Source organism: Polypterus senegalus, chromosome 1, assembly GCF_016835505.1.
Source record: "Polypterus senegalus isolate Bchr_013 chromosome 1, ASM1683550v1, whole genome shotgun sequence".
Taxonomy (NCBI): domain Eukaryota; kingdom Metazoa; phylum Chordata; class Cladistia; order Polypteriformes; family Polypteridae; genus Polypterus; species Polypterus senegalus.
The window spans coordinates 323,281,510-323,305,160 of NC_053154.1; the positions used below are offsets into that span (position 1 = coordinate 323,281,510).

General features: G+C 41.2%; 1 protein-coding gene across 1 annotated transcript in view; it reads left to right on the plus strand.

The window, feature by feature from the left end:
* Positions 1-23,651, plus strand: part of LOC120515842 (pancreatic lipase-related protein 2-like) — a 52,735-nt gene that overhangs the window by 16,929 nt on the left and 12,155 nt on the right. The window contains exons 5-8 of the mRNA XM_039737173.1: positions 1,578-1,686; positions 4,301-4,420; positions 13,476-13,595; positions 17,333-17,451. Of these exons, the coding sequence (XP_039593107.1) occupies positions 1,578-1,686; positions 4,301-4,420; positions 13,476-13,595; positions 17,333-17,451 (468 nt within the window). The remainder of the gene's footprint in view (positions 1-1,577; positions 1,687-4,300; positions 4,421-13,475; positions 13,596-17,332; positions 17,452-23,651) is intronic.

Here is a 23,651-nt window from a genome sequence, read left to right on the forward strand (position 1 = left end):
CTGTATTTTAGCTTCCATTTAAGAAGATCAATGCTTCCTATTCCTACCTTTCTTATAACACACACCAAAATGACTATAAAGCAAGACAATTAAAAAGAAGAAATCTTCTGACTTGGCAGCCCCAGTCATAGTAAGGCGTTATACAGGCATACTGTATTGCCTCTGGTATAAAGGACACCCCAAAGCATTTCTTGGTTTTGTTAAATAATTTGTTGTTTCAAAGTCATTATTGTTAGTATGTCGCAGAGATGATGTGCTGCATTGTTCATAATGTTTTGTTTTCATTCCATCCTTTACTACGACTTCCAGGGGGTCCAGAGTGCATCCCATAATTCAGCCTGTATCTTGTAAGTGATGTTATCAGCCCAGCACATCACAGTGTACAAAATCACACCGGCCATCACTGAGTCATAGAAGAAGTGAAGGATGTCACTCCCCACATTAAAGGAACGCAGTCTCCTAAGGACGAGGGGTCTGCGCTGCCTTTTCTTCTGTAACTCAAGATCAAGATCAGTCTAACCTATCATTAACATGGACCCCCAAATACATGTTTATATTGCAAGCAGTGTGGTGCTGTGGCTAAGGCTGGACTTCAAACCCAGAGGTTGTGGGTTCAAATCCCGCTACTGACACTCTGTGACCTGGAGCAAGTCACATGACGTGTCTGGGATCCAACTGGAAAATCAAAAAGAAATGGAACAAATTGTATCATAAATTCTGTAAGTAGCCTTAGAAAAAAGTGTCAGCCAAATAAGTAAAAGTACATACAGGTAGGAATGCACCACCTCTGCACTCTGTGTGTTATCAGCAGTTCTGGGTTTAAGAGGCTCCCAGAAAGCTACCAAGGGGTGTGGATCCAACCCGGACCATCACAGGTTCGAAGAAAACACCCCTAGGGGGGTGCAAATGTTCAGAGTAATGGAACTGAAGGTGTTTCCCAGGATCCATGTGCATAGTGTGGAGCTGAGGCCTGGATTCTGTAATTTAGTTACTGGTCCGGTGGAGACAAACATCAGCCTCACGTAGCCATACTTAACAATATCCAAGAGCAGGAAAGCTGAAAACGCAACACAATTAATAGTAGTAATTCCAGCCCAAACCCCTTATTATGTATTGCAACAAAAGACAAAGGGAGATGATAAATCCTTGGGGCCCCTAAAAGGCTAACCCCGTATATCAGTGTTTCTCAACCTGTGGGGCGGGCGAAGATGTGAAAAAAAGAAAACAAGAATCAAAAAATATGGAAAAAAACATCTGTTGAAACCAAAACAAATGAACTTCAACTACATTCTGATACTAGAACAATAAATATAGAGTTAGATAAATGGCGATAAAAGTTTCATTTCAACATTTCAAAGCAATGTTAGGGAGGGCGCGATTAAAACTGTTATGAAAACTCGGGTCGCAAATACTTCAAGGTTGAGAAACGCTGCCGTATATTCAAATAAAACAACAACATTTGTTGTATTTCTATAGCATGACACCTGGAGAATATGGGTGGGCATTGGGGTCACAACCTATTTATCCAGACATACAGTATGTATGTATTTATTTCTATATTTTTTTCCTTTTCAAAGAGAAACTTTAACTACCCCCCATCTCGTATTCACCTCATTGGTCACAGCCTGGGGGCTCATGCATGTGGAGAGGCTGGGAAGAGGAAGCCGGGGATTTCAAGGATAACAGGTGAGAAGAAAGACACTTTAGAAGTGATGACTGGTGAATGTCGTGCCCTTTTCACTGGCACCTCTTTAACTCTATAAACTGATTTGCTGTCTTACTGCGCGACTTTGTGTGTTCCGTAAACACATTCATTGCTCGTCATAGCAGGAGTTTGGTTAAATAATGATTTATTTATATGGTACTTTCTATACTAGTGTTCCTTGCTGCGACTGGGTGAGTGGGATTGAAAACTTGCAATTTAAGAAGCCAGGACCACACTTTAGATACAATTGTACGCCTCTACACTCATCCTGGGATTTTAACTTTATTAAGACCCCAAATATGCTTGCGTTTAAAAGATGAGAAGTCAACCAAAGAAATTCATTTTCTTTGCTAGAAATTCATACTTTTTTTAGCAAGCGTGAAATAAAGAGCCTTGACACAAAACAAAGATTTGGAGCAGCCACCCGTGTACTTGACCTTGGCTGCAAAATTAGGCAAAGTATTCCGCACAACAATGTACAGAACAAAGTCTAAACAGAACTGATCAACAGAGAAAGGGAGTGGGGTTTTATAGGGAGGTTTGCAGAAGTGATGTCGTCCTCAGGCCGGGACAGGAAGTGATGTCGTGTTCGGGGGCCAGGACAGGAAGTGACATCCTCAGAGCCAAGGCAGAAGTGACGTCTTTGTATTCAGGTAAGGATTTCCCGTGTATGGTCTGCGGGGACAAAATAAGAAGGTTGAATGTGCCCCGCCACCCCTTGGCTGGGCATGGAAGTCCCTTCTTTTGGTCCCTGTGGCTGGCTTCCCATGCGCATGTGTGTGACACAAGGTACAACTAAATTGATTATAAAAATGTAGCCAAGACACTACTAATGTTGCAAATGGCTATTACTGCTTGAAATGTTTGATTTATAATTCTGTATTCCCATATGACTGCAAAACCCCATTTGAGCAGACATCACTCCAATGTTCTAATGGTAAACCCCCCTTTAGTTCATCTTTAATGAATAAGCTTAAAATGCTACTTATTATTAGGGAAAGACCCCCATAACATCTCGATGGGATTCAGAGCCGGGCTTTGACTTGGCCATTCCAGAACCATCCATTTCTTTCTTTTCCTCCGTTCCTTGATGATATACTGGTATGTTTAGGGTCATTGTCACGTTGTAAGGTCCACCTTCAGTTGAGCTTCAGTCTTCTGACAGATGGTCTCACATTGTCCTCAGGCCCTTTCTGGTACTATGAAGAATTCTTAATGGATTCTGTGTTAGTGAGCTGCTCAGGCCCTGATGCAGCACAGTTGCCCTAATTCATTCACTTCCACCACCGTGCTTCACAGTTGCTACCAGATTCTTCTGATCAAATGCAATTTTCTGTTTTGACCAAGCATATCTTCTGTTTCTATGATTCTGTCTGTGCCTTGGCTGTCCAGAGCACATTGTTCCAGAAGTCCGAGGTGTTAATGGGTAAACTTTAGTCTTGCCCTGATGTTCTTTCTGTTTCCTCCTGGCACACCTCCCATTGAGATCTCACTTGTGCAGCTTCTTCCTAGTGGTAGACCCATGCAGTTTGACATCAACAGTAGCAAGAGTTACCTGGAGGTCCCATCATGAGCTCTTAGAGACGTCTTTCAGTATCTTGAGTTCTGCTCCCGGGCTAAACTTGCTGAGGCGGCCTGGCCTGGACAAGTCACCAATTCTTTGAAGTCTTCTCCAATTGTGGATGATCTTGCAGACAGTGGAATGCTTGATTTCCAAATGTTTGGAGATCTTTTCAAATCCCTTCCCAGACTCCTATGCATCTCTAACCATCTTTGTGAAGGCCACAGAAGGCTCTTTTGATCTCAGTGTGGTGACAACACACATGTCAACAACAAACAAAATGGCTGACTAAGTTTAAATAAGACAGGGTCAGACAAGATCCTCTCTAATGATGTTCTGATCTGGTGTAGCTGATTCTAATTTGAAGTATTTGAGATTGTGAGAAATTTGTTTTTTTATTATTATTATTATACAATAGACTACAAAATGCAAATGTCGCATGATGTTGGTTACATTATATCACCGTTATCTAAAGTTGCTGTTTAAATGAAGATTCAGATCTTAATATGTCCACTGTGACCAGGTACTGGAATGACAGGTCAGAGCAGCACAGGATAATTTGGGACATCAGCCGGGTTGTCCCATTTAATGCTGGTTCAAAACAAAAAGAAAAAACACACACCTTTAAGCAACAAAGCAAAAATAGCCTATCAGGTAAAACTATAATTAACGAGCTCTTTGGCCGTCACGATAAGAGTCAATCACAGGAGCTCCGTCCGGCAGGTCACTCATTAGGGATGTGACGCCTCCTGCCAGGCAGCCAGGCTTCTTGTGTTGCACAGACTTGAAGGGGCGGGGCTAAGTGTCCTCATTGGGCGGTTTCTCAGTGCTGTGTGTGAGAAGGAGAAGAGAAAGTAAGCAACAACACCCCCTGTCAGCCTGGCAGGTTATCACATACCTCGATTGATAGCAGGAGGCCATTGAGCTGATGGGAAGAGACACTTTATTAATAACATTCTAATTGTACAAAATGAACAAGACAGTTTGGTTTGTTCTACTGTAACCTAAACTCACACACATTTTCTTGTGGCCAGGCCTTGACCCTGCTGAACCCTACTTCCAGTACACACCTCTTGAAGTTCGACTGGATCCCAGTGACGCTGCTTTTGTGGACGTCATACACACGGACGCGGCTCCAATGATCCCCAATCTCGGTAAGTAGATTTGTTTTCCGCTAGAGTTACGGCTCATCGAGTCAAGTGCAATGGAGCGGTAGGCCTTTTGTTTTGGTTTGGACATTAGTTAGGTACAGTGGTAATTTCCCCCATAGGATTGTATGTAAATAGAATGAATCCATTCCGGACCGTACGAGCTGTATGTAAATATATTTTTTGAAAGATTTTTAAGCACATAACTAGTTAATTATACCATAGAATGCACATTGTAATAGTAAACTAAATGTAAAAACATTGAATAACACTGAGAAAACCTTGAACAGGGAAAACTAACCTTGCAGGAGTTCACGCATAACCTTACAAACCACTCGCTGTAAACACTTTTTTTAATGAGTTTTAAGCACAGGGAAAAAAATGAACATTTGAAAAATCCGTAATTAATACAAAAACTAACCATAAACAACTAAGAAAACTAACCTTGCATGAGTCGAGTCCTGGCTTGAAGGAAGTGAGGAGGAAGCTGGATGGAGAGGAGACTACAGTTTTGAGGTAAAGTCCCTCTGTGCGATGCACGTCTGACCGAGAACAATGTACTGTACAGGGAGAGACTGAACACGTGCGTAAATCACCGGCACGTACGAACCGGAAGGGAAACGAAATAGAGCACAAAGATTTCACAGCGAATGCACAAGAAGAGACTGAACATGTCCGGAAATCATCGGCGTGTACGAACCGGAAGGAAAACGAAATAGAGCACAAAGAGTTCACAGCGAATGCACAAGGAGAGACTGAACACGTCCGGAAATCATCGGCACGTATGAACCGGAAGGGAAACGAAATAGAGCACAAAGATTTCACGGCGAATGCACAAGGAGAGACTTAACACGTGCGGAAATCATCGGCGCGTACGAACCGGAAAGAAAACTGGCTTATTCGTCACCAGAATGTGTGGTCGTGAACAAATGCAAAAGTTTGCCGAACTTTTTGGTCGTAACCCGATTTGTACGTGTTCAGAGACATTTGTGATCCGAGGTTCCACTGTATCTGTTTTCCTACTGAGTCCTTTATCAGTTCATATATCATGGATGCAATGATGCTGAGGGCCCCATGACATGAGTATCGTGTGCTAAAAACTCACAGAGCTTCATAGTGATCAAACGCCCGTAAAATCTACAGGCACTAAATGATGGCAACCCTGGACAACTAATTACAGAAAATAGTGATAGAATGTTACCAGGAAAAGAGTGATACAAAATAACTATCCAAATAACAAAACTAATTTAAAAAAATCACTACGATGCAACAAAATGAGCGTACAAAATGTGGGTTTACTGTGCATGCACAGCCAGTGTGCCCATAAACTCCATGTTTGTGCTTTCTGTTCAGAGCTTGACTCTAAACCTGCTAATTGCTTGTGTGTTGTGTGTTGCTGTCGCCTTTAAAAATTAATGTGTTTAGTGTACTTTAAATTTATAGCCAACATTTTAACTTCTAATAACATTTAGGTCTCATATACGTAAATGCGTCCTAATAATTATGTTTCTTTCTGCGGTATGAACGGCTTGTTACTGTAGTGTTATTCACTGTTAACAGTCCAGGGCATCAGTTTTGTTGCTTTCGTTTTTATTTTTTTAACTTTCTGATATTTTTTTCTTTTCATTTTTCTTTCCCTAGTAGCTTTCTTGTGTTTGTGTGCTCACTATGAAGTCATTTCTTGTATAAGATCAACTTGATTATGCAATGTTAACATAAAAGAAAATACAATCAAGGGCAATATGTTGTCTTTTGTTTGGTTTTAAGATGCTAATTTCAACATGTTTCCATGGTACATAATTCTATTAGCACTTCTGGAAATTCCCTTTTTGAATATGAATGCCATCTTGGGCCTCACACAGTGCCTGTAATTTGAAACTGGGGAAACAGTGCCATCTATTGGTTGAGTTAAGGAATAGCATTTCAAGTGTAAAGAAGTGAAACTGTGGTGCTTGTGATTACTCTTCCTGGGTTATTTATAATGGAACAGTTTTGACGTTTTGGTAGTTTATGTTTGTATATGCACCCCATTGGTATGTACAGTATGTACTTATTATATTTCTTTCTTTATTAATTTCTTTTAGATACCTCACACTCATGCACAAATACAACACAGGGACACGGTTGGAAACTTGTTAAGGGTAACTTTTGCACAGAAAGTTTTTCTTTACTCACATAACCAAAGACACATGGAATAAGCGACCAAGGAGGAGTGGTGGACAGTTTTAGGACTTTCAAAGCTCAACTTGATGATATTTTAGAAGAATTAGACTGGTGAGCCTTACTGGTCTGAATGGCTTGTTCTTGTCTAGACGGCTCTAAATCTCCAGTATCTATTAGGCCAGCCGGTGTTCAATTGGCCCAGTTATATAGAACTGTCTCTCACAGAAGGAACTCCGAGTCCAGCTCAGGGCGACGAAAGAGCAGTACAGGAGAAAGCTGGAGCAGAAGTTCCAGAATAACAGTATGAAGGAAGTGTGGGATGGGATGAAGATCATCACTGGCTGCAGCTCGAAGCGGGGTGCCGCCATCGAGACAGACGTGGAGAGAGCAAACCAAATGAACAACTTCTTTAACAAGTTTGATCACCCTAACCCACTCTCACCTCGGAGTACTACATCCTCCAACCATTCGTCTGCTGATACCAGCATAGGAGAGACATTCCCACCCACAATTACAGCAGCCCAGGTGAGCAGAGAGCTGAGAAGACTTCATGCCAGCAAAGCAGCGGGTCCAGATGGAGTATCGCCACAACTGCTGAAGGCCTGTGCGTTGGAACTGGGGAGTCCTCTACAGCGCATCTTCAACCTGAGCCTGGAACAGGGGAGAGTCCCAAGGCTTTGGAAAATATCTTGTATCACCCCAGTCCCAAAGATATCACGTCCAAGTGAGCTGAATGACTTCCGGCCTGTTGCTCTGACGTCACATCTAATGAAGACCATGGAGTGGCTGCTGCTTCACCACCTGAGGTCACAGGTCCGCCACACCCTCGACCCTCTGCAGTTCGCATACCAGGAGAAGGTGGGAGCGGAGGATGCCATCATCTACATGCTACACCGATCCCTCTCCCACTTGGACAGAGGCAGTGGTGCTGTAAGAATTATGTTTCTGGACTTCTCTAGCGCCTTCAACACCATCCAACCTCTGCTCGTTAGGGACAAGCTGACAGAGATGGGAGTAGATTCACACCTGGTGGCATGGATCGTGGACTATCTTACAGACAGACCTCAGTATGTGTGTCTTGGGAACTGCAGGTCTGACATCGTGTGCAGCAATACAGGGGCGCCGCAGGGGACTGTACTTTCTCCGGTCCTGTTCAGCCAACATACATCAGACTTCCAATACGACTCACAGTCCTGCCACGTGCAAAAGTTCACTGATGCTATTGTGGGCTGCATCAGGAGTGGGGAGGAAGAGGAGTATAGGAAGCTAATCAAGGACTTTGTTAAATGGTGCGACTAAAACCACTTACAAAACCAAGGAGCTGGTGGTGGATTTTTGGAGGCCCAGGCCCCTCATGGACCCCGTGATCATCAGAGGTGACTGTGCAGAGGGTGCAGACCTATAAATACCTGGGAGTGCAGCTGGATGACAAATTGGACTGGACTGCCAATACTGATGCTCTGTGTAAGAAAGGTCAGAGCCGACTATACTTTCTGAGAAGGTTGGCATCCTCAACATCTGCAGTAAGATACTGCAGATGTTCTACCAGATGGCTCTGGCGAGTGCCCTCTTCTACACGGTGGTGTGCTGGGGTGGCAGCATAAAGAAGAAAGACACCTCACGCCTGGACAAACTTGTTAAGAAGGCAGGCTCTATTGTAGGAATGAAGCTGGACAGTTTAACGTCTGTGGCAGAGCGACGGGCACTAAGCAAACTCCTGTCAATCATGAAGAATCCACTGCATCCACTGAACAGTGTCATCTCCAGACAGAGGAGCAGCTTCAGTGACAGACTTTTGTCACCGTCCTGCTCCACTGACAGACTGAGGAGATCGTTCCCCCCCCCACACTATGTGACTCTTCAATTCCACCCGGGGGAGTAAATGGGAACATTAATTAAAGTTATTGTCTGCTTTTTTATTTTTATTTTTTTCATTTTTCATTTTTATTACTATTTAATATTGTTTCTTTATATCAGTATACTGCTGTTGGATTATGTGAATTTCCCCTTGGGATTAATAAAGTATCTATCTATCTATCTATCTATCTATCTATCTATCTATCTATCTATCTATCTATCTATCTATCTATCTATCTATCTATCTATCTATCTATCAATCAGAAAGTTGAAATCCAAAAACAGCAACTCGAGAAACGTTCAGACGATCGAAATACAAAACCCAACAAATGACTGCACAGTTTGTTGGATTTAGGTTACTGAATGTGACTTTATGGCATCCACCTTAACTGTGTGCTTAATCTTTATGGCTATTTATTATGATTAACCCCTAAATGGGAAAGCCAAAACAATAATGCACCCCACCTCAAAGAAAACCTCCAGTTAAGGCAACTTGAATTTTTAGTTTTCTTAGGTTAATATTTAATCAACAAAAAACATGGAATTTCAATGAATAAATGAATTAATGACATCAAACCAAACAAAATAATAACCATTAATAATAAAACAAGTAATTCTTGGCAAAAGTAAGAGGACAAAACCCAGCACTGAAAAAGACTAAATTAGACTTGGAGTGTTTATAAGAATTGTAAGGATTTACTTCATGCGTTAGAAGTACACTATAAACAAGAACAGACATCAGATATTTGAAATATTAAAGCAGGTGCTTCAGTTTAAATGTTTAAAGTCTAAATACGCTCAACTGTAATAGAAATGTGTCATTTCTCACTTACCAATAGGGGTCTGCAGAGAGCTGATCCTTTTGTTCCAGCCAGGATTGCCCTCCTTGACTGGAGTTCAGATTCTTATATGATGTCTGTTTTGTTTTTATTTTATTTAGGTTAATTATTTTCATTATTCCTTCTTTTTGATTTGTTATGTGCCTTGTGTTTTGTGGGTGGTTCCCCAAGAGGCGGGGCCACCTGTCCATCACCGCCAGGGACTGCCCTCAACTCTAAGAAGGCGGAGGGTTTTCCACAGTTCCTGGTGGTTCATTCTCGTGCGCTAGGGCAGCGCTTCTCAACCTTTACGTATTTGCGACCCGAGTTTTCATTACAATTTTAATCACACCCCCTAACGTTTTTTTGAAAGGAGCCCACTAATATCAATTTGTTGTTTTTTAATTAATGATATATCATAGATGCATATTTATTATACCTACTTAACTTTTATCGACATTTTGTCTAACTCTATATTTATTTTTCTACTATCAGAATGTAGTTTAAGTTAAGTTGTTTTGGTTTCAATAGATGTATTTTTCATATTTTCAATTCTTGTTTTCTTTTTTTCACATCTTTGCGCCCCCTTTTTTGTTACTTCGCACCCCCCCAGGGGGGCCTGCCCCACAATTTGAGAACCACTGCAATAGGGAGTCAGTGAACAATTCTTGCGATTCTTATAAATTTCTGGATTTTTTCATGACCTCTTTGTTATGTATTTCAATTACTCCTTGGATTTGTGATTGGGACTTTGCTTGATTTTTGTTTTTTTTTGTTTTTTATGGCATTTCATTCTGTGCATTTGTGCTTATCTGGGCTTATATTTTCTGTAAAGAGCTTTAGAATAATAAATCTTTTATTTTTAAAGAATCTACGTTGATCTCTATGATACCAGCCAGGGTTTTTGATGGGATTTCCCCCTCTAGTGGACATTTTTGAAACTGTTTTGAGATTTACATGCTTTTGAACTCTCGAGCATATAACAGATCCTTAGTAAAAAAAATTAAAAATCAAAATTAACATATTCATAATCACTGACCTCGAAATTGTCTAAAACAGTACCCCACATGCTTATGCTTGAAATGTGTTATTTTAACCTTCTGGACGGGGCTCTTAGAGGGCTAGGACCAATGACAAAGAATCCATCCATCCATTCATCCATTTTCCAACCCACTGAATCCAAACACAGGGTCACGGGGGATGCTGGAGCCAATCCCAGCCAACACAGGGTGCAAGGCAGGAAGCAATCCCGGGCAGGACACCAACCCACCGCAGGACACACACACACCAAGCACACACTAGGGACAATTTAGGATTGCCAATGCACCTAACCTGCTTGTCTTTGGCCTGTGGAAGGAAACCGGAGCCCCCGGAAGAAACCCACGCAGACACGGGGAGAACATGCAAACATGACAAAGAATCAAATATTGAAAATATTATCATGTTCATGATTGGCAACTTCAAAATAGCATAAAATGATGCTCCACGTGCGTTTATTACTGCCCCCCATTTTTTCAAAGCTTTGTGAAAAGGGCTAACTTTGACCTCTTGTATCCCGTTAGATGAACTGCTGAGGTCGGTTAGGGTGGCATGCACAACTTCAAGTCCTCCTTTTTCATAAGGGTGTTATTTCCTGCACAAAAATGACCTATATGACCTCCTAGCAGCGCTACCACTGCGCCACCGTGCCGCCCTTATATATATATATATATATATATATATATATATATATATATATATATATATATATATATATATATATATATATATATACAGTGGTGTGAACAACTATTTGCCCCTTCCTGATTTCTTATTCTTTTGCATGTTTGTCACACAAAATGTTTCTGATCATCAAAGACATTTAACCATTAGTCAAATATAACACAAGTAAACACAAAATGCAGTTTTTAAATGATGGTTTTTATTATTTAGGGAGAAAAAAAATCCAAACCTACATGGCCCTGTGTGAAAAAGTAAAAAATCACCTAACTGTGGTGTATCACACCTGAGTTCAATTTCCTGATTACTGCCACACCTGTTTCAATCAAGAAATCACTTAAATAGGAGCTGCCTGACACAGAGAAGTAGACCAAAAGCACCTCAAAAGCTAGACATCATGCCAAGATCCAAAGAAATTCAGGAACAAATGAGAACAGAAGTAATTGAGATCTATCAGTCTGGTAAAGGTTATAAAGCCATTTCTAAAGCTTTGGGACTCCAGTGAACCACAGTGAGAGCCATTATCCACAAATGGCAAAAACATGGAACAGTGGTGAACCTTCCCAGGAGTGGCCGGCCGACCAAAATTACCCCAAGAGCGCAGAGACGACTCATCCGAGAGGTCACAAAGACCCCAGGACAACGTCTAAAGAACTGCAGGCCTCACTTGTCTCAATTAAGGTAGTGTTCACGACTCCACCATAAGAAAGAGACTGGGCAAAACGGCCTGCATGGCAGATTTCCAAGACGCAAACCACTGTTAAGCAAAAAGAACATTAGGGCTCGTCTCAATTTTGCTAAGAAACATCTCAATGATTGCCAAGACTTTTGGGAAAATACCTTGTGGACTGATGAGACAAAAGTTGAACTTTTTGGAAGGCAAATGTCCCGTTACATCTGGCGTAAAAGGAACACAGCATTTCAGAAAAAGAACATCATACCAACAGTAAAATATGGTCTGGGGTTGTTTTGCTGCTTCAGGACCTGGAAGGCTTGCTGTGATAGATGGAACCATGAATTCTACTGTCTACCAAAAATCCTGAAGGAGAATGTCCGGCCATCTGTTCGTCAACTCAAGCTGAAGCGATCTTGGGTGCTGCAACAGGACAATGACCCAAAACACACCAGCAAATCCACCTCTGAATGGCTGAAGAAAAACAAAATGAAGACTTTGGAGTGGCCTAGTCAAAGTCCTGACCTGAATCCAATTGAGATGCTATGGCATGACCTTAAAAAGGCGGTTCATGCTAGAAAACCCTCAAATAAAGCTGAATTACAACAATTCTGCAAAGATGAGTGGGCCAAAATTCCTCCAGAGCGCTGTAAAAGACTCATTGCAAGTTATCGCAAACGCTTGATTGCAGTTATTGCTGCTAAGGGTGGCCCAACCAGTTATTAGGTTCAGGGGGCAATTACTTTTTCACACAGGGCCATGTAGGTTTGGATTTTTTCTCCCTAAATAATAAAACCATCATTTAAAACTGCATTTTGTGTTTACTTGTGTTATATTTGACTAATGGTTAAATGTGTTTGATGATCAGAAACATTTTGTGTGACAAACATGCAAAAGAATAAGAAATCAGGAAGGGGGCAAATAGTTTTTCACACCACTGTATATATATATATATAAGTTTATAAAGTTTATGTTAGAAGTTTCCAGGAGAGCAAGTAAGCTGACAAATATCAGCAGAGGGCTCATCTGGGTCTCATTCATCAAACTCCAGATGGAGATGTGGATAACAGACTGAGGGGACATCACAGACTGGAGGAAGGACTCAAAGCATTTGTGACATTTTGGTCATCTTGAGAAAATTCCTTGCTTCTTGAAGCTGCCTCGACCCACTTTTAGTGCAAACCCATTTTGTCCGTCTGTTCTGCTTCTGATTCCTAGTTGTAGGGACCTAATATGTCTGCTTTATGGGTGCTGTTGGTCAAGTTGGTCATGACGGTAAGCAGAGGCACTGCAGACACAGACAGACACGTGGATGGCGTCATCAAAGAGGCAACAAAACTCACGAGGGATATAAATGAGAGAAAATGAGCTACAAATGCTGCAATGGTTTTAAACATCTGCAGATCCTGAAAGACACAACTTTAGATGTGTGGCCACTTAAGGGAATGACAGACCTGAGAAAATAAATGTTTGGGAGCCATCCCTGTTTACTTTAAGCACTCAATGTCATCAAAAAAGAACAAAAGGGCAGTCTCCAGTTAATACAGGCACGAATAATTGTAAAGGTTTGTTCAGGTTATCGAGGTCATAGCTCTGTCTCTCTGGTCGCTCGGTTGTGCTTTTATGGTGCAGCAGAGTTATTTGCTCACTGGGTGTTTCTCAGTACTGTGTAGGGAGAAGAGGACACCACAGTTAGCAGCAGCACCCTCTCTTGGTCCAAGGTGAAACTTGGTGGGTGACCCTCTGACGCGCATGTCAGAGTAGGAGAGTAGGTACTGACGAGCAGGCCTGTTCTTGAACTTTGCTAATCGTGTTCCTTCCATCACTTTAGGCTTTGGATTAATGCAGCCTGTAGGCCACATGGACTTTTATCCCAACGGAGGAAAAGAAATGCCCGGATGTGATAAAAATGCTATTTCTGATATCATAGACATAGATGGAATCTGGGAAGGTGAGTCATGGGTGTTGCCATCTTAAGCCCACACTTTTCTTTTTTTGGACATTTGCCCGATCAGATAATGCAACCTGCATGATGCTTCAGGAAAGAAATGAGGTGATTAAGCAGTTTCAAAATGTGCAGTTTAAATTAACCGTGGTGTAATATGACAAAACCGGGTGGGGGGTACAGTTAGGGGGGAATTTTAGATTAGGTTAGATATACTTTATTAATCTGAAAGGGAACTTCACAATTTGACCAAGCAATAAGGGCTCAACATGGACAAATTTGTTGGTCCCCTTACAGCTCATTGACAAAGTGTTGCATGCCCCCTGAAAAGTGACAAAATGAAAAGCCATTGTCCCCTGTGTACCTGCCTTTGATATGTAATCGAGTAAAGCAAAGCAAGTGGGACAAGACATCAAGTATTGCTTATTCTACAAAGATGCTATTCCAAAATTGCCCGGACAGACATATTGGATTTGAGTGATTGTTCAAACTCGCTGTGTAGATAGATAGATAGATAGATAGATAGATAGATAGATAGATAGATAGATAGATAGATAGATAGATAGATAGATAACGTACTATATGATAGATAGATAGATAGATAGATAGATAGATAGATAGATAGATAGATAGATAGATAGATAGATAGATAGATAGATAGATAGATAGATAGATACTTTATTAATCCCAAGGGGAAATTCATGGTGTCATCGTGTGGCCCACACTGAACATGGACCAGAGAAAGCAAAGGAGAGAGTTGTTTCAGGGGATCTGAAAGAAAATGAGAGATAAGCATAGTAGAGGCAAAGCAGCCTGATGTTCCTGGGATGACAGTTGTAAATATTACTAAGAAGTTTAAGGTCCATTGTAGAAAAGAAGAAAATTGACTCCAGTATGGGCAGGAAGGTAATGAGAATGGTAAAAAAAACAAAAGAACAACTTCTAAAGAGACACAAGCTGAACTCCAAGGTCGAGGTCCAGCAATGTCTGATGGTACCATCTGTCACTCTTTGAGTGGCAGTGGTCTCAATGGAAGAAGAACCAGGAGGACTCCACATAAAAAGCCAGACTGGAATTTGCTAAAATCCATATTGACAAACCACATTTCATGTTAGTGAATGTCCTTAGGACTGATGTGACAAAACTGGAGCTTTCAGGCAGGTCACATCAGCTCTATGTTCTCAGACAAAAAGTGAAACTTTCAAAGAAAAGAACAGCAGACCTGCTGTGAAACATGGAGGAGGCTTTGTGATGTTATGGAGCTGCTTTTTTGGATCTGGCACAGGGTGTCTTAAGTCTTTGCAGGGAACAATGAAATCTCAAGACTATCAAGCCATCCTGGAATGAAATGCCCTGCCCAGTGTCAGAAAGCTCTGTGTCAGCCACAAATCAGGGATCTACCAACAGCATAATAGGCCAAAACACACAGCAAAAAGCACCCAAGGATGGCTAAGAACTGAACATTGGGCTATTCTGATCCTATCAAACATCCACAAAAAGAACTGAAATATGCAGTCTGGAGAAGACCCACTTCACGCCTGACACAGCTGGAGCAGTTTGCTCTGGACGAGTGGGCCGAATGACCTCTGGACAGGAGCAGACACCTCATGGAGACCTCCATGAAATCGCTTGTGTGCAGGGATTGAAAACTCTAAATGTTGTGCAACAAAATATTAGGTGAAGGGTCCCATCTTTTATGTTCATGCCATTTTTCATTTGTGTTATTATTTGAAATACAGTAATCCCTCGCTATATTGCGCTTCGACTTTCGCGGCTTCACTCTATCGCGGATTTTAAATGTAAGCACATCTAAATATATATCATGGATTTTTCACTGGTTCGCCGCTTTCTGCATACAATGGGTCTTTTAATTTAGGTTACATGCTTCCTCAGTTTGATTGCCCAGTTGATTTCATACAAGGGACGCGATTGGCGGATGGCTTAGAAGCTACCCAATCAGAGCACGTATTACATATTAACTAAAACTCCTCAATTGTATAAGATATGCTTCCCGCGCCGTGCTTGTTTGCTTCTCTCTATCTTTCTCACTCTCTCTGCCTGACGGAGGGGGTGTGAGCAGAGGGGCTGTTTGCACAGAGGACACGGAGGCTCCTCTACAAAATGCCGCTTTATCGCGGTGCTTCTGTATACTTAAAAGCAGGTATTGATTTTTTGATTGTTTGCTTTTCTTAGCGAGAGCTCTCTCTGACATTCTCTGCTCCTGACGCGCTCCTTTATGACGGCGCTCCTTTGAAGATAAGATATGTTTGCTTTCTTTTAATTGTGAGAAAGAACTGCCATCTCTGTCTTGTAATGAAGCACAGTTTAAAAGTTTGACTAAAGGGTGTTATTTCATGTCTAGAGGGCTCTAATAATGTTAACAGTGTGGGAGAGTTTATAAGGGCTTAAAATAGATAAAAATAACTATACAAACATATGGTTTCTACTTTGCGGATTTTCGCCTATCTGGAACGCAACCCCCGCGATCGAGGAGGGATTACTGTATTCTGTTTTATCAAAACTCTAAAACAAAGTCTGATTTTTGTTAAAAAACAGATTAAACAATGATGGGGGTCAATTATTTTTATCACTTTCAATTTATTTGTGGGGTTTTCTTTTTTCATGGTGGGGTACCAACAAATTTGTCTACATCACAAGTTCAGGTCCCGGATCCTCCCTGCATGAAGTTTACAAAGCACTTTGAGTAATGAGAAAAAGTGCTATATAAATGGGAAGAGTTATTATTACTATTATTTGTTCAGGTTTCTGTGAAGAAAAGTGCCATTGCAAAACACGATATGTAGATCTCAAAAACAGATGCTTTTAGATGTATAAGATGTGGAAGCCTAGACTCCCTTAAAAAAAATTTTCAAAATAAACCCAATCTAAAGTTGACAAATCTGTCCAGTTGTGTCCCAACTAATGTTTATGTTATCATTAATAATTTTGATTTAAAAAAGAAAGGAGTGCACAATGGCATGACTTAAATGATGGCTGCGATTGCCCAAAAAGAGACGTCCAGTTCTGGAGGCCAAAATGAGAGACTTCCTTCCAGGGTCATCTAGTTTTATAGCGCCCTGACTGGAAGGGGCAGGGCCTGCTCTGGGAATTGTGGGTGGGGTTAGATGCCCTGTCTGGACGTCAGGAAGAGACAGTGGGTATAAGTGGATGCTCTCTTCCCAGAGTGGTACCACTTACCTCAGTAGAGCCAGGAAGCTGATCCCCAGATGCACATTCATGACAAATATCTGGTCACTAAATTGGATTCTTAAACTAATACTACAATTAAAAGTTAAAATGTCATGTGCTTTCATCTCCTTAGTAATGTTTTGGATACAAATTGTACAGAATTTCTTACTTACACAGACAGGCACAGTCATAAGCACTTTAAAGATTCATGAAGAATGTTTTTGCCTTCGCAGTGGCCACTGGATAGGCCTCACCCAAGATAGTCTAGCCTCAAACTCAAATAGCAGCCTTTATGCCTGCCTAGGCCCAACAATTAAGCTAAGGCTTGAAATGTTCAAAATGTCCGGAAGGGATGACAACAAAAATAAAGTTTCTTTGAAATGTACTTGTTTCTTGAAACATTGCAATGATGTCAAGAAAAGAACAATACAAATGATAATATCAATGATGGTAATAATGAAACCAAATGATACAGCGTACTGTTTAATGAGTCCGTGGCACTTGATCTTTTATTAACATTGTTCATTTTTTGTTTTTCACTTTGAATTTTGCAGGCACTCGCAACTTTGTCGCCTGTAACCACTTGCGGCCTTACAAGTACTACACGGAGAGCATTCAGAACAACAATGGATTTATGGGATACCCGTGCTCATCCTATGAATCCTTTCAGTTGGTAAGGATGCACTACTGAGGTGGGCTAAGAATAAGATGGGTCTATAGAAGAGGGAGATAGTAAAAGGATAGTAAAGATCACATTAGCGCAAACAAATGCAAATTATTACTCTGTGAAATAATGGAACAGCGAAAAGAGGTTGAATATATTGTTCGGATTTAAGAGTCTTGTAGATCATCCAATTTGTGTTGCCATCAGGGAAAAATAAAGTAGTGTTTCTTCCCAATGAAGAGGCGTATCCGCAAGAATTAAAAGATTCCAAAAACATTGGCACAGTACACATGCAGAGCAGGTTAGAGATAATGGAAATACAAAAATTCAAAAGTCTCAAAAAAGAAATAGTAAAGATTGCATTAGCGCACACGAACGGAAATTATTACTCGGTGAAATAACAGAACAGAGAAAAGAGATCGAATATAATGTTCAGATTTAAACTTTAAGTCGGAGGCTTGTGGGTCGTCTAATTCATGTTTCCAGTGAGAATTAAAAGATTCCAAAAACGTTGGTGCTGTATTTAGTCACGTGAGATGGAGACTTTTAACATGGGATTCTTTCAAGTCACGCCCTACTTACAACTATTTTCAAACAAGACCACGGTCATCTAACCTCAGTCATGTGAATGCTTTTGGCAGACACACTTCCTGCATTCTCAGCTCATAAATTTTATCAGGACAATAATTTTATACATTCTAGTTGACACGTCAACGACTAAGCGAAGAAGAAAGAGCATGGACAAATATTCGAAAAAGTCGTTTTATTTATTAGAGAGAAAGAAACGATATTCATTTATAGGCAGTTATACGTTGCGTTGTCACGACGTAAGTCCAAACACGGAATCAAAATTAAATGCGATCTTAAAGAAACTTTAATTCCAAATATTGTTTTTACTAAAGTTTTAAAGTAAAACTGAAAAAACTGCATATGTACCAATTCCCATGAAAATAACAATCTCTTTAAATTGCATATCCGGTTAACCAAACCTTTGGGTGGGCGAGTGAAGCGAGCAGGGGGCAAAGCCCCCTAATATTATTAATTATTATTGTTAGGAATCTGTTTCTTAGTAAATCCTGTGTCTTTTATTAGCACTAATCAGGGGTTTTTGCACTTGCTATGGAGGTTCTTCTCACCAGAAATCTGATTCTAAAGTCAGTTTTTTGAGCTTCCACCATCACTTAGACTGATTACGGGTTCCACCATTTTGTGTCTCCTGTCGTTAGGACAGTAACCTGAGTTGCTAGGGGCATGTACTCAGAGGTCATGACCTCCAGGTTTAAAGGTCATTGTTCAAAACCCCCTCATCATCTGAATTTGTGGATACCAAAAACTTGCTTTTGTCATTTACGTAACTCTTTTCTTTGGTAGTTTCTGGCTTTGATGTTTTTCAACTACAATTTTGTTTCTCGTTTTGGCTCATTTACGGTGTTAGACTTTTGTTTTGGCTTCTGACTATGCCTGTCTTTTTTTCCAGTCACCATCACTCCTTGTTACAGTGCTTAGCATTACACTTAGAAATATAACTTATTTTTTGTGAACAGAATTTAATTCAAGAGAAAAAGTAAAATACAGAAAGAAAAGGGATGAATAAAATTACAAGGTAATGAGATAAAACACCCCTCCCGCCCACACCCACTGGCATTCACCCACCCGAACCCTTATGAGGAACAAAATGAACAAAAATTGAGAAGACTGCAGAGGAGTCTGCAGGAGTAATCAGAAATGGGCAGCGGCCCACTGCCAGGCTGGAAATAAAAGGCAGCAAGGAGGACACATTCTAGCCATCGCTAGCCATTCACCCACAAGCACGGCGACCAAACACCAGGGGCCTCATCTATAAATGATTCGTATGCACAAAAATGTTGCGTACTTCCATTTCCACGCTCAAATCGCGATGTATAAATCCTAAACTTGGCGTAAAGCCACACACATTTCCACGGTAGCTCATACCCTGGCGTACACAAGTTCTGCTCTCCTTTTTGCAGACTGGTGGCACCCAGCGTCAAAGCAGTGCTACTGTTCCTGTGTGGTAACCCTTTCTTTTTAGATCCACATCCCTGACACAGCTTTATAAATACACTGAAATTATAAAACTGATATTGTTTATTAGTTTAATACATCTGATTGTAATTAACCTGTAATGGTCCACAGAATGGCCAGAATATTCCAAATACCACAGCTGCTTTAGCGTTGTTACTCTCACTGCACCTTCTTCTTCCTCTTTCAGCTGCTCCCGTTAGGTGTTGCCACAACGGATCATCTTTTTCCATATTACTCTCACTGCACCACTCAGAGTATTTATATCACTGTATCTGAGTGGGGAATCACAGCAGCTGATCAGAAGGAGAATTATCGGTATACAACAACAAGCACACGCTGCCTCAGCCATGCTGTCTATTTGAACTGCTCTCATACGACAAACACTTCAGAGCCTTTCCTGTACGGCCCTCGCGGTTCAGAAACACTTTTATCCAAAGAACTCTAAACGCACTCAAGTGCTCCTGGTAGAACTGTTTGTACTTATTAGTACAATCATCTGACTGTAAACTTGCGATACAGTTATAATATTGCACAACCTGAGCCACTTTATAAAGCGCATGATGAAATTAAGATGAAATGCCGCAAAATATGTTTATTACATTATACAGATAACACTTTAACTTCATTTAAATAATCTATATTGTTAATAAATAAACATGTGAGGACACGGTGCCGCAGCGCTAGCGAGGAGCTGGTGCCTCGTTCATGTATTGTTCCTGCCTCGCGCTGTATTCTTGCTGGGACTGGCGCGACCCTGGATGGACAGATTGAAATTTCTTTGTAGTACGTGTTTAATTATTCTATGTTCCTTAAAAGTTTTGAAGAATCGCCATTCTGAGCTTACAGATGGCTTAACGTCTATTACAGAGCTGATTGTGTGGCGATTGGGTACTTAGAGAAAGAAAAGGAAGGACAGGAATTGGAGGTTAATATGTTTGAAAGAGACAGTACTGCTACAATAAATTATTTCATTGAAGGTAGCACACGGCGCAGCAAGCATCTTGCGTGAGGCATGAACCTGCGTCACTGTGTTCCCATGTTTAATAACATGCTTTAACTCCTGTCATCATGAAAATGATATCAAGTATACATCTCAGTATTTTAATTATTCAGAGAGCTGTAATATCATGAATGTAATGGATTCTGTGTCCCGTCGGAGGAAGAGAAAGCGCGTTTAAGAACCACGTAGTGATTCACATACATAGAGCACATAGAAGATCAAATACAAAATAAAGCATTTAACATACTACTTTAGTTATGATGGGATTTGAGAAACTAGTAAATTAAATGAATTTAAGATGAAGTTTAAGATGTTCTACTTTAATGACAAAATAAACTACGTGATTAAAGTGGAAATTTTGAGATTAAACTTGACATTTCGTGCTTTTTTCCCCCACTGTTTCCCTGTTTTTTTTTTTTCTCTGTACCCTAATAAGCTTTCATGTGACACTCAGACGGTGGGTTACGACTCACCTTTTCACGGCGACATTGGTATGTGACATCTTTTTATTTCAGGCACTGTGCAACTTTGTGAACTTGAGCTTTCGAGTTTCTCCGACACTCTATGACACTCGATCAACTTCCTTTTGTTGTTTATACCACTGTTTAAACCAACAAATAGTAATTTTTCTTTGCCTCCACTTGGTATTCACTGAAATTCTTCTATTTCCTCCCATGCTTTTGCCATTGTCTTTTCACAGAATGCTGAGCTTAAGGGCTATTTATATTGATTTGCATATTCAAAGAGGCATAATTCTGGGAGGTGTTGGGGTGAGACAGCAGGCACGTGCACGTGCATTACTTCTCACACTGACCGGAATTTATGTAGCGGGAGAACGTGGAAGTTGGCGAACACAAAGATTTATGCATCTGGATTTTTTTTGTGCGTACGAACATTTCCGCTTTTGTGCTTACGTCATGTTAGAGTGCGAATTCTACGCACGCCGTTATGCTTGAGGCCCCAGTCCTTGATGTTGGGACCAGAAGCTCCATGAATCCTCAATGCCGAGAGTTAGGTTATAGCAAGAAGATCTCCAAGAAATAAAAGGGAGTTGTTCATCGAGAGGCCAGAGTTAGTCTGGTGGCACTGGCACCCAGAGAGAACAACACATAAATCAAAATAATTATGGAGAATATGGTGGTGGGTTGGCATTACCTGATATTCCTTTGCAGGAAAAAAATGTTCTGCCCAATGAAAGAAATCTGTGACACACTGATGGGATGTTAATGGATGTGTTTAGTTCTCTGGAAAGTTTGCAGTGCCAAACGCAAACAAATTAACCAAAACTTAACACAAAGGAAGAACAAAGCAAACAGACTTGGAGAATGAAAACATCTTAAGTAACTTAACCTAAAGCAGTGATGGTGAACCATTTAGAAACCAAGTGCCCAAACTGCAATCCAAAACCCACTTATTTATCGCAAAGTGCCAACATGGCAATTTAACCTGAATACCACCTAAAACTGAACACCAGCATAACCAAGGAGCTGGTGGTGGATTTTAGGAGGCCCAGGCCCCTCATGGACCCCGTGATCATCAGAGGTGAGTGTGTGCAGAGGGTACAGACCTGTAAATACCTGGGAGGGCAGCTGGATGATAAATTGGACTGAACTGCCAATACTGATGCTCTGTCTGTCTATCTATCTACTGAGCTTTTAGTTTAGAAAAGCCACTCATACATTAACATCTATTGTCTTAAAAGAAAAACATAATAGCGGAGCTTTCAATGATACAAACAACGTTTTGTTGAAAGGTAAAAGTTTGCATTCTGTATGCTTTTGAACAATTAATGTGCTTTTTGCTGTTGTATGCATGCTGATAATTTGTCTAACCTTGGCTCATACTTTGTAAGTTTGAGAGCAACACATGCAGCACTCAGGTCATCTGTTAGTCTGTTTCTGGTGTCAGATTTGATTTAATTCAAACCTGAAAACGGCTGCGCACAAGCATAAGATGTTCCAAACAAAGTAAGGAAAGCAATCTCAAGGGCCTTCATTGACTTAAGATTATTTGGCCGAGAATTCCACACTTTAAGGATTTCATTTTCATAACTAACTGTGCTGTCCTTTGTCATCCCTTCGATCCTCTCAAGTGTTTCACGCAGGTCTTCCCTATTAAGCTCCGCCCCCAAAGCTTCCATTATATATTACGGGGTCGTGGATCAGGTGTGGCGATTAGCAACTCCCGGCAATAATTACAGATGCGGACGACTCCTCACCTGTGCGCTTAAGCGAGGACTGCCCGCATCACAAAGCTCCCGGAAACCGCTCCGGCCACTCTACCATAACCCCCTTTAAGCCGCGAGTGCGGCAATTATCTGTTCAAACTGGCCTTTTCAATTTTGAGCTGTGGACCCGCTATACCACATCCCCTCCAACCCCACCACGGGAATCACAGACTCAAAAGGCTGCAGTCTGTGCCGCACCCTCAAGCAGCATGTGTGCCGCCCGCCTTACCCCAGACAGGAGAGGAAGGAAGCGCTCCCATTGGGCTGCTGGGCAGAGGCGGGTGATGTGAAAAGTCCTCCGGGCGCGTGAAGAGGGGGAGCGGTGAGGGGAGCAGCCCGGCCCCGCATTCCTCTGGCTTTATAGTAACGAGCTCTGTGCTCGAGCGACGGCGCGCATGCCCACTGAGAGGGCTCTGAGTGCCCCCTTTGGCACGCGTGCCATAGGTTTGCCACCACTGACCTAAAGTAACCCGGGATGCAAATTCAAATTAAGCAAACATTTATGTGAATTTCAACAAAAACATTAACTTTCTCAGACTGGCTCTTACAGCTAGATTAACCCTCTGTCTGCTGCTTCTGCTAACACCTCCTCTTTCTGTGGTTAGACAAGACAACCTTCTGAGATCAAATGTTCAAGCAGAATAAAAATAATAAACTCACAGCTCTGTGCCACACTTATAGTGCAAAAATGCTTTATACAAACATCCTAAAAATTCAAATATGTTTTTTAACTTAAGCACTTTGAACACCGGGTACAACTTAAGTGGTATCTCATTGAGCCTGTAAAGGTGTGACATACGAGAGAACTCATACCTCAGTATGCAGCCACTCTACAGTAGACACAGCCGCTAGCTGCTGAGCTCTGCTGCCACATCTCAGTTATCTACTACAGTGCTGCCATCTAGTGGACAGCCATAGAATTTCTTTTTTTTTTTTTTG